This window comes from Triturus cristatus, chromosome 11 (assembly GCF_964204655.1).
Source record: "Triturus cristatus chromosome 11, aTriCri1.1, whole genome shotgun sequence".
In the NCBI taxonomy this organism is placed as follows: domain Eukaryota; kingdom Metazoa; phylum Chordata; class Amphibia; order Caudata; family Salamandridae; genus Triturus; species Triturus cristatus.
The window spans coordinates 111,413,710-111,428,462 of NC_140594.1; the positions used below are offsets into that span (position 1 = coordinate 111,413,710).

At 48.7% G+C, this 14,753-nt stretch overlaps 1 protein-coding gene across 2 annotated transcripts in view; it reads left to right on the forward strand.

The window, feature by feature from the left end:
* Positions 1-14,753, forward strand: part of MED15 (mediator complex subunit 15) — a 723,364-nt gene that overhangs the window by 79,010 nt on the left and 629,601 nt on the right. For both annotated transcript variants that reach the window (XM_085634093.1, XM_085634094.1), the window contains exon 4: positions 6,413-6,442. In XM_085634093.1, the coding sequence (XP_085490219.1) occupies positions 6,413-6,442 (30 nt within the window). The remainder of the gene's footprint in view (positions 1-6,412; positions 6,443-14,753) is intronic.

Below are 14,753 nucleotides of genomic sequence, written 5' to 3' on the forward strand. Positions count from 1 at the left end.
CTGCCCCCTCACGCTGCCCCCTCACGCTGCCCCCTCACGCTGCCCCCTCACGCTGCCCCCTCACGCTGCCCCCTCACGCTGCCCCCTCACGCTGCCCCCTCACGCTGCCCCCTCACGCTGCCCCCTCACGCTGCCCCCTCACGCTGCCCCCTCACGCTGCCCCCTCACGCTGCCCCCTCACGCTGCCCCCTCACGCTGCCCCCTCACGCTGCCCCCTCACGCTGCCCCCTCACGCTGCCCCCTCACGCTGCCCCCTCACGCTGCCCCCTCACGCTGCCCCCTCACGCTGCCCCCTCACGCTGCCCCCTCACGCTGCCCCCTCACGCTGCCCCCTCACGCTGCCCCCTCACGCTGCCCCCTCACGCTGCCCCCTCACGCTGCCCCCTCACGCTGCCCCCTCACGCTGCCCCCTCACGCTCTGCACCCCCTCACGCTCTGCACCCCCTCACGCTCTGCACCCCCTCACGCTCTGCACCCCCTCACGCTCTGCACCCCCTCACGCTCTGCACCCCCTCACGCTGCGCACCCCCTCACGCTGCGCACCCCCTCACGCTGCGCACCCCCTCACGCTCTGCACCCCCTCACGCTGCGCACCCCCTCACACGCTCTGCACCCCCTCACACGCTCTGCACCCCCTCACACGCTCTGCACCCCCCTCACGCTCTGCACCCCCTCACACGCTCTGCACCCCCCTCACGCTCTGCACCCCCTCACACGCTCTGCACCCCCCTCACACTCTCTGCACCCCCTCACGCTCTGCACCCTCACACATTACCCACTTACACTACTTTAGGCCACATATACTGCACCCTTACACCCCACACACACAGCCCACACCCTTACACACTCACACTTTGCCCTCATACAATGCCCCCTCACACATTACCCACTTACACTACTTTAGGCCACATATACTGCACCCTTACACCCCACACACACACAGCCCACACCCTTACACACTCACACTTTGCCCTCATACAATGCCCCCTCACACACTGCTCCCTCACACACTGCCCTCTTACACACTGCCCCCTATTTTGTACGATTTCAGTAGGTGCATTTTCACTTTAAAAAAAAAAGTAACAAACGTTACAGGAACAAAACGTTTCCAAAACGCATTGTAAGCATTTATTTTTGTTTTCGGTCAATGTTTGTCGGTGCTATGTATTTGGTGCGAAAGTTAAAACTGTTGGAATTGTAAATGACAAAGCTATTAATTTAGCTATTTTCAAAACCAACACAATTACAAAATTTGGCATTTACAATATTAATAGCTCAAACTTTCCTAATGCGAGACCTATTCCATTGCAAATGCTTGTTTTTTTTGCCATTCGCAGTTCTCTGCCCTGCAGCCTCTGTGAGTGCCAGTGACTAACATCAATCACACACTGCTTGAAGCAGCCCACATAAACTGTGCAACGTGGTGCACAGTAGCAAACACCCAGAAAAGATGGACAGAAAACATCTGGTGCCAAGACCACGCCATCCAATATGTTCCCATTGATATGAAATCCTATAGCTTGATGAATGCTGGGACGTCTTAAAATACACCAACCCCGTCCGTCCCCACTATGTGCCGTTGTGTGCTTTGGGGGAAATCAGCGTTATCAGTAGCAAAGCAAAAAGAAATTACTTATTGTGCAATCTGACTGGTATGATCTTCTGTACTCTGTGAATGCAACCTCTGCTATCTTTTACTGGAGTAGCACAACCTACATAACAGCACAGAAGATGAGGAATGAGTAACCGGTTCTGGAGAAAATGTAAATGTAAATGTCAAGGTACTTATAGAGCGCACTGTCACCAGACGGCCACCTTGCGGTGTGGCCTTTGCGGTTTCCTGGCGCTGATACTCATACCGCTGTGGAACCCCTCCTGGCTTTCCCTGTGAAGTGTCCACTCCTGGGCACCCCCAGGGTGAAGCCAGGCATCCTTAGCGCTGTTGGGGCCGGTGTGGAGGCTAAGCAAGCTATTGCCCAGAGTTGCAGCGTGGGGCCCGTGATTAGAATAGGCACCGAGGCGAGAATAGACAGGTCCGAGGAAATTGAGCCCGAGCCCCGCCGAGGCGGGAATCGAACCCTGGTCCCTGGCCAGAACTCTGCTTCAGGGTCTGCCGCTCTAACCATTGAGCCACACTCCTCCACTGTGTTCAAGGTATGTGTGCTGTAGATACACATGCTTTGTATACTCGTGCCATCTATTGTTGGGTCTGGATTTTTTCAAGTTGTTTTTCTTCAAAGAAGTCTTTCCTAGTCACGAGGTAATGTGACTCCCCCTTTCGGTGATAGTGCGCATGGTCATCGACTGCATTGTTAGATTGTTTTTTTCCGCCATCGGGTTCGAACGTGTATTACTGCGCTGAAAACTGTTCTTTGGGTTCCTCTCGACGCACAATCCTCCCTACCCTCGACTGTATGGTTTTGTACGCGTTTCCCACTCCTCTGCATATCGTTTCGGTCAACGGAATCTACTTTTCGATAGGAAAGCTTTGTGGAAGGACCGTCGGGCCTAATCGCGTTGGAGCAGCTCTCTGTCAAGTGGAACGGAAACCGTTCAAATTCTGCCCTCAGTGCCGCGTGAAGTACCCGTGCACTGATTCTCACAGGGTGTGTATCCTGTGCTGGTCACCGGAGCACAAGGAAGCAGACTGAGATGCTTGCAGATCGTTTCGCTCGAAGAAAGCACTTTGCGATCGTCTGCATCGACGTCAAGAGATGCAGCGTCAGAGCATCGAAGGTGAAGATTCCGTCCAAGAAGACATTTAGGCATCAGCAGCAGAGGAGGAAGAAGCCTTCTCAGTGCATTACTCCTACTCGGAGCTCGAGATAGACCTCTATACAGAAGAACTGCAGCAGGGAAAAGGCGACGGAAGTACGGAAGACTCCTTGCCCCTTCAAATCGCTCCCAAAAAGCACAAGGTTTCGGCACAACCTCTGCCTTCTGGCCAAGGTCGGCACTGAGACTACGGTCCCGACGCCCCGCCTCCAGGCCCGGCTCCAAAACAGCCAATCACGCCTTCCAGCTCTGTACAGAGTTTGCATAAGTCCTCGTCTGAACCAAAGCCCTCCGGTTCCAAACAGAAATAAGGCTCTGAGCCAAAATCCTTCATGCCGAAAGCCAAGCAGCCTTTGGAGCCGAAATCTTCCATATGGAGAGGCCCGCACACGCCGGCACCTAAAGTGCCGGCACCGTCCGCGCCTAAAGAGGTTACTTCGGATCCAAATTTAGACATTGTTCCACCGAAAACCGATCCCAAGGAAAAGAGACTATACATTAACCCTGAGACTGGTCATATTCATACCAAGCTGCCTCAGAAACATAAGCTTCCTGATGAGGACACTCTTCACAAGATCCCTTTAAAAAGGAAATCTGTTGCTACCAGGCCTTTTCATCCACCGCCATCATCCCCTCCACCTCCTACTTCTCCAACTTCTAATCCTTTGCGAATCACACCTCACGGTTCTCCCCCATTTCACCATGATGACGATGATGGTGATGGGGGGAATTCATTGCCAGGGCTGCACAAAATCGACGTAACCTTACAGCGGGAGGATTGCTGTAGACATCGGCCCCAGAAATAATCTTCAAAGATACGGCGTGTGTAGTTGAAACACGCTGCTCCTAATCAATGCCGGCTATGAGTGCACACGCTTACAATTAGCGTGGTAGTGGACCAGCGTTAGAGACATCTTTATTGAATCCAATTGAACGGCGAGCACAACTTGAAAAACTATCCTTCCAGTCGCCTCTTGCTGATATAATCGTCCTGAAAACCAAGACATCTGATCCCCGACAAAAGCGCGACAAGTGCAGTAATTCCAACTTCAGGTTACACTGTGCTTTAGCCCTGATGAAAATCCTGTGAATAACCCTCGGGATTGGAAACGCGTGGGCAATTTCCACCTTCTGTCACAAAGGGCATTCAGAAAATTCTGGACCTCTGGAGAGGGCGTACAATGTTAAATGCACCCCACTGAGTAGCACCTTTCCCCGTGTGGCTGCAGTTCCCTTAATCGTGCCTAGCTATAGGGCCTTTTGGAATTGCTTAGTATCAGTAGTTTTTTATACTTGTATACTGCTGGTGTAATTTTTTTGAATTTTCTAAATTATGTTCATCAGTATTGCAGATGATTTGTGATTGCACAATTGTATTGTCGCACTAGTTTATTTTCACTACGCACTTTTATGGATTTTGTGTGTTGTGTATCTGAAATGTATTGTACTCAGACATGAGCTAAATGTCTACAAAAAATGTTAAATATGGTAAATGTGAGCCATACACTGAAAGCATAAGAACTAAACAGTCTTGGATTTTATCCGCCTAAATAAATAACGGTACAAAAATTGACAGCCAGGTTGTTTGTTCCTTTCCACAATCTGTATATATACGCCCATACCTGGCGTCTCTTGGACGATACTTCATCTCTTCCTTCCTCACTCATGACCACTCTTTCTAACCTTGTATTATGTATTCCTCTTTTGGTTTCAGTAGCATTTGTTCCTCACTCGCCCTCCTCCTGCTCACATCTCTCTTACATTTGACCCCTCACCCCCGTCGCCTTCCCCCTGTCCTTTCACAACAGCTGTCCCCTCACTCGCCATCTCTCCCTTTCATGTTCTTTAAAGCCCAAAGTCGCCGTATGCGTTCCTTGACTGAAGAGGAGAGAGCAAGCATACAACAGTGTGGCCGTGATGGGAGAGCAAGGGACGGACACTATAACCAAGAGCAGGGAAAGCGGACAAGTTAACATGATTTACAGCCCGGTTTACTGAAACTGCCCTCAGAGCTAGTAAAAACATGTGCGCTCCTGAGGGCAGCCCTTAAAGTAAGAAGAAAGTAGTTTCCGAACCGGTGTTAAAATGGTGACCAGTGTATTTATATAGTACTTGGTCCCTTCTCTCGGAGAGAGCTAATCACAAGAAGAGGCATTACAAATGCGTGCCATGGGCAAATCAGGAGAAAGAATAGGAGAGCGACTATGGATCCAGCAAATAGGAAGCCTATGGGCCCACAGAGTATATACAACATGTCTCGAAGAGACAGCACAGCTCAAACCCTGTCTATCCATGACCTAACCAGGGCAGTGCTTCAGGAAGTCTAATCGGCAGCCTTTTGCTAACAAAATTGTTGATTGAATTTGTAGAGGGCGCCCTTTCATTAGCTCCTCACTTACACCAGTGTTTGCATCCCGTGCCCTCAAGCCTCTGGAATGCAGGCAATACTCTTCCACTGTTTGCTAAGCTGTCCTCACTTTTCATCTAGTGCCAGTGCAAACCAGAGGCATTTAAATGTATCCCACTCTGCTGCATAATTGGTACTTAGAGTTAAACCGGAGTATAAATGCCAGAATCTTTTTCAATGTGTATATTATTTCATATGTATTTTCTTGACCTATGCTTCCAGCAATTATTTTTTCACTCAACCCTTCAGCTGATCAACTGACCTGGCTGGATCCGTGCTCTAACCATATTTCAGCAATGGAGAGATGGTTTACCTGATTCTAGTACCGATCAAAATTCCTAATATAGTATGGTCTTCACAAGTAAATAATGTGATTTTGTTTCTACATTCTTGCATCCTCACACTGCATGCTGTCTCAGAAATAATCACTACGTTCCTTAAATCTGGCATTACATAACTGTCCTTTAATTAAAACTTCCCCTCCACATGCCTCCACTCTGAGCATAACCTACTGAGACACAACTCATGTAGAAGATCACATTCTCTCCTCCTTCCACTGAAAGTCATACCTATGCAACCTAACAGTACCTAATTTCCCCTAACTCCTGTATTAATCCCAACAACCATGTCCTTGAACTCAACCCCCCAAGTGATTGCAGCAAACCACTATTCCTTTAGTCCATCATAGAAACTGAAATGACTGCAATAAATAGTTTGCTTTGATTGATTGATAGTTTGCTTCAAGCACACAAGACTAATCCCAACGACTAACAGTAACCAGTAACACTGAACTAACTTTAACCTTGGGTTCTGGAACAGCATGCTGGCCGCAATAAAGCGATTCGGCGCCTTAATCAGTGGTAGTGTGCGCTATATACATTCAATGGAGAGGAACAGGAATGACCATTCGCCAGCTCCCATTTTCCATCAGTTGCAAGAATTTCGTAGGTTTTCTCAGGTTAAGACTTCATACTTCTACCATACCCCATCACCACCACTTCCTAGATGTGTTCCAGAGAGCATTGAGGTATACTGTGGTAAACTAAGTCCCAAGAATTGATGAGATCTGGGGTTTAAAAAAAAAATCGTACGTTGCAGGAATTAAGAGTTGGTCTTGGTGTTATGGTCCTATATTGGACTTTCCAAAATGACATGCACTTTTTTCTCTGCTTCATATTTGCATCACAAATAGCAATGTCACTTTCTGATGGGTATGTGTTTATATTACAGACAACAAGAAGTCACAGGCATCAGTTGGTGGTAAGTGTTGGTGTTATAGTCAAATTTTCTATCATGAGTTTAGATGGCAGTGTTTGTGTTCATTGTGATCATTATGCTTTAAAAAACGCAATTTGATTTCCTCTATTTGCATTTGACATTTACGTCCATTCATAGTGCAGATAACTAACTGCTTTCTCCTATTAAGAATATATTTTGTTCACTTTTTTTGATCATTCTGTTTCCTCTGGTCTTGATGGTGGTGTGTATTTAATGTTTCTAGTCTGTTAGAGACGTATGGGATACCCTTCATGTTCATTGTAAGAATTCTCTCATCATTGCTCTAATTTTTACGCCAGAGGCAGCGTTATATGCCTGTTGTCTTCAAAAATGGGCTGTTCTGTTGGTCCATTTTGCTTCTCAGTTCCCCTATCTGTTGCACCCATGATACCCTTTCATTTTTGTATAATTTTACATTTGGTCAAAGTGTTGAAGAATTCACTGTTTTGTGTCCACAAAGCATGCTCTGAACATTTACAGTCCGGTATGGGTACGTGGTAGAATACCTCCTGCTTGATCATCTGGGACACAGGTATGGTGACAGTCTCACAGGCTTTGCAAACACTTTATCACCGCTTGTGAGGATACTAGTGTTAGTGCCACAAAATCCTGCTTATCCACATAATATACTTGATCATCTTCTGTGCAACTGAAGATATTTACTTGATGTGTGTACATGTGTATCCCTAGAGAACCTTGGTAACACCCCCCCCCCCCCCCCCCCTACCCCTCTTAGTGGTTTCAAAGCATACGTTAGTATGCTGCAACTTCCAAAGGATTCGCAATAGGTACAGTGATGTCAGGTATAATTATATGTATTCCAATTGCACATAAGGTAATTTGAAGTTTAGTGAAGTGAACATAATAATTATTCCTTGTTCACAATTGTGTTTTTTTTTTTAAACCTTTCTTTTTTTGTTTTGAAGAACAATGTAGAGGAAAAATTCAGTAATCAGTGGTGCTTATGGTGGAAAACGAAGTGCACACTGTTCAATCTAGCTTTTCAACAAACTATTCTGAGTAAACTGGGCACACAGTACCCCACAGGGAAAAACAATGCTCACTCTGCATGAATGCCACATACCACAGCATCAGTGATGTCGCTATCCGTTGAGGTAGTGTCCGTTTCCGGATATAGGACACTTACGTCTCCCAGTCTGACAGGTCATCCGTCACCTTATCGTCTCCTCTGTTGAGCTTCTTGTGGGTTCCCTCCTTCAAAGACCACTGCAGTACATGTTTATGCCAGTGCACTATCTCGGGTGCCCTTTGTCCCATCCAAGTGATAGCGATTCTTCGTCTGGCCAATAACACTAGTTGTAAAAATGTATATTGCATCTTCCTACCTTTTGGCCATTTAACTTAGCCTAGGAGATAACACGGAGGGAAAAGGACTATGTTCAAATGCGTGGTCCTTGTTATGTCAGTGACTACCTGTATTCAGACGTCTTGAACCAGACTGCATTGCCATGCTAAATGCAGAAAGTCAGCCCCACAGATGCCGTTGCGAGGACAACTATCCGTGTGGGTCGGGGTCATGCGACACATGTCCTTTGGGTTAAGGCAAGTCCTATGAAGGAAGTTGTAGTATATCAGCTTAAAGCGGGCGTTACATGAGACTGAGTGGGTTAGTTATCTAACCCACGTCCAGTCCCTTTGTCCAACAGGGTGTCTAATGCTGTGAACGCCTGAGGCGACGTCCCAGCTGCGTCAGCACGAATAGCCCTGTACAGCAGTGCTATTAGGTGGCAACCCGAACCGCAGTTTACTAAGAACCCAAGCTTATGCGAAGGGATGGCCACTGCAGGGTAAGTTGGCCAGATAACCTTGGGTATTTCGGCCAGCATGGTGCAAGAATTTAACAGGGCAGAGTGCGACTTTTTGGCGGGCCTCCTCAATGGAGATAAAAGTCTCTCAAGGGTACAAATCCCCAAAGTAAGTGCACCCTCCCTCCCTGCCACCCTTGAAAGTACATATTGTCCATTATCTGCCTGATCAGTTTTAATGTCCATACTACAAGTCCCTGTGGAATGGGCCCTGTTTCAAAACAGCCTGAACAAATCGATGCCAGATTAAGGCGATATGTCGGACTATATACGAAAGTTCCTTCGAAATCCCTGCACCCTCCATCAATAGCTCCATTAAACATTCTGCTGTCTCTACCGTTTTTTTCTAGTTCTCACCCGGTCTAGCCATCGGGCGACATGTTCAAGGTGACTCTTTTAGTCAGTGTCATCAGAGCCACCCTACTGTATCGGCCCGCCCATAGGAGAGCAACAAAGCAGACCAGAAAGTTGCAGAAAACAAAAAGCAATGCCACAGAGCGGTGAGCGCAATGAATGAAATTTAAGAGAGAAACTTGCCCAAAAGGAAGGTTTTAGCTTCCTTTTTATAAATTGACAGAGAAGGTATTCTTCTGATGGAGGACTGCAGCGAGTTACCGATTCTTGGTGCGTCCTAGAGATGTCACGATTATACTTTTTTTCCTTACAGAAGTGGGGTGGCTGGAGCACAAGGTCTCTGGCAGACCGGGAGCTTCTGGCTCCTCCTGATACCAAGATTTTCTGGGTAAGATATACAGGGGAATTCACGTGCAGCGCTTTGTGAATGATGCAGACAAGTTTGAGTTGGATTCTGGCTTTAAAAAAAAAAAGCCAGTTCAGCGTCTTCAGGTGCGGTGAGATGTGGTTGGATTCTTCTGACCCTGTTAAGAGTCTTGCTGCGGCGTTGAGGCAAGCTTTAAGGGGAGCCGTGGAGATCTTGGGAAGGCTAGAAGGGGTTGATCAACTGTATTCAATTCTGGAGATAACTAAAGCCTGAACTGCGGCTTTTAGGTCTGAAGTATACCGAGATATTAGGCAGATTCCACCATGGTTGGTGTGCAGTTTAGTGTTGTGATCGAATTAGTCCATTCCAGAATGTCAGTAGTACTTTTAGGGGGCGAGATGAGAAGGAACTCCTTTTTTTTTTTTTTGTGCATTTAGTTTGAGCTGGTTGCTGGCGAACCATTGAACAGTCCACTTCAGAACCTCATTCATACAGTTGATCTCCTTTAGTGATGAGATCTTGATGTAGATCTCAGTATCATCGACATACATGTGGAAGGAGATGTTGGCGGTATGGAGTATTTCAGCTAACGGTTCGAGGTAGAGATTGAAGAGGGTTGGGGACAGAATTGAGCCTTGTGGGACTCTGATTATCGGGGAAGGGTTAGATAGATTACTGTTGACTAAGAATCTCTGGTAGTGGTTCCGTAGGAAGGATCTAAACCATTTAATGACTGTTGCTCCTAGTCCCATCCTGTGTTTGAGGCGTTTAAGTAGTTTCTTGTGGTTGCCTGAGTCGAATGACGAGGATAAATCCAGTAGGATTAAGAGACATATTTTGCCTTGGTCAAGGGCTTGAAGAGCATCCTCTGCAATGTGGAGGATAGTGGTTTCCGTGCTGTTCCCAGGCCTATTTCATCACAATGTCCCTACTAAGAATCTCAGGTCAGCAAGTAAGCATCTTCTTACGGTTCCTAGGTTTAAAAGGATGAGATGGGGCGGGAGATCCTTTTCAATTGCTGCAGCCAAATTGTGGAACTCTCTCCCTGACGAAATTGCTGGACAACGATCACGTACTCTTTTTTGAAAGGTGTTAAAGACCTGGCTGTTCCCTTAGATGTTGGTCTGAGTGTGCCTTTTCTGCTTGCATGTTGTTCTGCTGTTAGCGCCTTGACACTCTTGGGCAAAGTTAGCGCTTTATAAATTTTATATTCATTCATGGTTGAGGGATGCATTGCACCAGTTTTTTTTTGTCTAGATTTGGGATCTTTTTAGCGTTAGCAGGGCAAGATCATCAATAATGTCAGACATAGTTGAGTTGTAGTGCTCTGTAAGGTCGTTGACCTTAGATAGATGGGGCGGGGGTGGGTGTGGATGTCATTCTCGCAAGGAGCAGCCAGCTTCTCGAGGTCTAGTCTCTTAGTGTCTCTGAGCCAGAGTTTCGTTTTCACAGGTTGCGCTGGCCTTTTCTTGTGGATGCCAGGCATTAGGAAGGTAATGGCGTGGTGGTCTGACCAGTCGCATGGATCTATTGTTAAGCCTGACCGCCGTTGCCTTAGCAATGATCCAATCCAGCGTGGATCTTTTCGTGTGAGTTGGTAATGTGCAGGCTTGAGTATAGTGATTGGTCAGCAAGGAAGACTTCGGCGTTGACCTGGGGGTTATTGAGGTAATTCCAGTGCAGATTAAAGTCCCAGAGGAAAATGTCATTGGAGTGGGGGGGGGGGGGGGGGGGGGGAACCATGGCTGTAATGATTTCCATGAGGTAGTCGATGAATGTGTTGTTCTTGCCTGAGGAGTGGTAGAAGATATGCAGTTTGCACAACTGGGTAGCGTTGTTAACTATGAGAGTGTGAGATATTCGCAGGAATCGGTGGGGTCGGCATAAAGTTCTGTATAGGCCTGGGCGTAGTTCGCGGAGTTTTGCAATGTGGAACTCTGCGAAATTACAAAAAATCTCCGCAGTTCCGCGAGTGGCGGAGTGCAGTGCGAACTGCAGTTTGTGCTGGTATTCCTGCTGCTCGGGTAGAATTTCTACCCGAGCGTCAGCTTGCGCTCGCGAACTTACTGTTTGCAAACTTGAACATACCGTTCGCGAGCGGGGCAAATACTCCGCCATACTCCGCGAAGCGGAGTTTTCTGCACTCTGCGAGCTCCACGGAGTGCAAAGAACTCTGCGAACAGAGCGAAGTTCACCGCCCAGGCCTAGTTCTGTAACAAGGAGGTCTGAGCAGTAGATGCAAGCAATGCCTCCCCCTTTTTTTATTTGCCTGTCAAGCCTTACGATGTTATAATTTGTTGAGACCAATAAATCTAGGTAAGGTGACGATTCGTTAAGCCATGATTCGGTTAGGATAGCTATGTCAATTTTTTGGCTCAGGATGAGTGCGGCGAATGTAGGAGGTATGCTTCGCTGCTGATCGACAGTTAAGTAGGAGGCAAGAGAGTGGAGGGTCGAGGCATGCCTTGTAAGTAGGGGAGGATAGGGATACTTGCGCTAAGTTGTTGCTGTTTACTCCTCTGTTATAGAGTGTTGTTGACCTATTCGTGTTGATTGAGACCGTATGAATTAAGTATTCATCTTTCTTGTCTGGAGGACTGGGAGCGTCAGGAATGGTCTTACAGGATCAGATGAGGGCTAGAGTTTCGTCCTCCGATTTAGGTGGGATGCTTGCGAGGACAAAGGTGTCTATTGGCCAGCGGCATGGGTTGGAGGAAGGGCTTGATGAGTGGGGGGAAAAGCGGAGTTATGGGAGAGCTTGATATTCGCAATAGCATATTCAGTAAGGTGAAGGATTCTCCTCAAATTGAGAATGGATTTATTTGGATGCTCTGCGCTATGTTGGATGCTCTGATGTTCAAAGTTTCAAGGTCTATCAGTGAGGGTTGTACTTGCGGAAAGGGGACCTGTGGATCAGGACTAGTTCTGCTGGCATGAACGGGAAGCCTGGTGGCGGAGCTCGACCACCGTGAGACAGGGTTTCTGAGAGGAGGAGAGTGAGGAGTGCTAGGCGTGCTCAGCAGGGTGGTCACCGGGCTATAGGGGTGGGTGTCCGGTGAGCTGTGAGTGACGTGTGTTATTCACTAAGAGTAGGAGAGTAGCGAGGATCGGAAGAGGGGGCGGCGGCTTTGCCTTATTGTAAGATTCTGGAGGTTAGTGGGAAGTTATTGAACAGATCTAGGGGAGATGCAGCCCAGAGATTCGATTTGAGTGAGGAACACATTGGGGAGAGTCGAACCGGCTCGACCTTATGTCCGAGGGCAGTGCACCACCTCTGTATGGTGGCCAATCGCTTTGATCAGGACCGCTCCGAATCGCCTCCCTGTAAATCTTTGGTATCATTTGCACCGTTTGCCACATTATTCTTTAGGTAGGCGAGTGTGGCTGTGGTATGATGTCTTCTGTGATGGTTGCCATGTGGGCCCTCGTCGGTCTATCTTTTCCTATGAGTCAGGGTGCTCCTTTGGCTAGCGTACAAGGGCACCAGGTACCAAGACCAAGGCTTACTCCAGCCAGTGAGACCAGCTCCCCTGATCGAGCTCGGAATGAGGACCTGAGCGACGGCACCACGTTGCCCACAATGCTTGTTCGCCGCGACCAGGAGAGGACTAGAGTGATCACTACACTGACTGTGGTCAGTGCTGACACTGCTGCAGTCCAAGACCAGGGCCCACCTGGGATCACTGCCTCCCGTACAGCAGGGGCCTCAAATCGACACAAGGATGCCTCTCTCCATTTGACAGCTCCTGCCACGGTCCTGGTCCACTGCTTCCGGGTATACTCTGGTGTGCTTCTTTAATGTAGCTCCCCTGGGGATGCCCTCCAGGCAGGGGCATCCACAAGCCGATGAATGTGATCAAGCGTCTGAGGCAGGGCACCAACCTTCTTGGCGGATTATCACTGTACCACTGTGGCTGCCAATGGATTCTGTTCCTGAGGGGTACCCAGTGCTGCAGAGCAGCATGCATGCAGGGCCGTCTCAGCCCAGGGGAGGTGAAGGGGCAGGTGCCGTTGAGGCGATGCACACGTACGGGCTACTAAGTCACCTGGGAGGGAATGAACGCGCCCAGCTGCAGGGCAACACCTAGGGACCAGCGACCTTACGGTCTCGCTATGCAACCCACTCTTCGCAAGAGCTGGAGTGCATCTCCACCCCGCCGCTTCAAGCCTCACCCCCAGGAGTATACAGGGCACCTACAGGGACTCCCTGGTGATATCCACTCAGGCCAGGGGATGGCCCAGTGCCCTCCAGTTATCTACTCCAGCAGATGCCAATCAGTACGGGGCTGGGCCCAAACCAGCCCCCGGTGCAGGGCACGGCACGTGCAGTCAGGTCCAGCAAGTCCCTCAGGAGATTCTGTTCGCTGTGTGCCGAAGTCCTGTGCAGCCAGCGCCCCTTCAGGCGGCTCAACCTTTTCCACCACAGGGCCAAGTATGCATCAGCTAGAGATTGCGCCGCTGAAACGCCCCAAAGCTGCATTGCTGCTCTCACCCTCTCGTGCGTCGGGCCCCCTCCGGCCAAATCGATCCACTGCTTACCAGTCCTCCCAGGTGTCCTTGTCCGAGTCGGAGGTCTACCACGTGCCGACACAGGCCACGTCGCCAGACCAGTCCTCAGGGAATCAGAGTCACGGAGGTGGCGCCTTGACGTCTTCAGGCTGCCAGGAATCTCTCGCCCTCCTTGTCAGTCGAAGTCTAAGGCATCTGCCCCTTTCAGCAAGATCGATGGCACCCCCAGCGTTTTGCGAAGGGCCGATGCACGCCACAGGCCCAAATCCGGCAGGCCACCGGTCACCACTCTAGCACCTGTCCGCGGCCTGTGCAGATGGTGCATCTGGAGTTTTTCAGGCCCTGGAGGGTTACAGGAGGTGGAAGCATCATTCTTGTCTTGGAGAGGCAGCAGGTTACGGTGGTGCAACAGGATTGAGCCGGATTATATTTTAGGGCTGGCCGAGAGCTCACATCCTGGCGGCCATGTTTCCATGCCACGGCCCCTGTTCAGATGGTTTTTAATCCAGTTTCAGGGTTTGTAGTCTTGTATTGTAGTGGAGGCGGAGTTTTAGATGCACACATTGCTATGTTAGCATAAGCGTCTTAGTTGTTAGAAACGCCATCTTGCCACTTTTGCTGCTTTTGCACTCGACACTGCAGATAGATATTATTTGAAAACTGCTTGCCTGCCTTTTCTTCACACGAGAACGGTCTGTTGTTCACATCCCTAGGCGTGCACTGCGACCTTGTTCTTAACATTGTGTGCAGAAACAGTCTAGGCTAACAAACAATGTATGCTTTTGAGTTCAGGTTGCGGCCCACGCTCTAGGCATAACACGCACACAGCTGCAAATATCTGAAAGTCGAGTGCCTTTAATATTGCAGTTTGCATGCCTTAGACACACATTCTGGAGAATAACTTTTCCAGGCGCAGAGCAAAACCGATCCTGTGATGTGATTCACCTAAGCTGATCTTTATGGTATGGGGCTCCCCATTCAAACCTAGAGACCTTCTATTAGTCTAATAATACTAGCTAAGGGAGGGTGGTTGTATTCCACTATCATTTGTAATATGATGTTCAAGGCATATGAGCTGCAGATCACACACTTTTGCATAGATCGCCATCTGGTGTTGGGCCCGGATGTTTGCAGTTTGTTTTTCCTCTTGGAAAGTCTTTGGAAGTCACGAAGTCGGTGACTCCTCCCTTTGTCCTTATTGCGCATGGGCTTCGGCTCCATCCTCAGATTGTTTTTT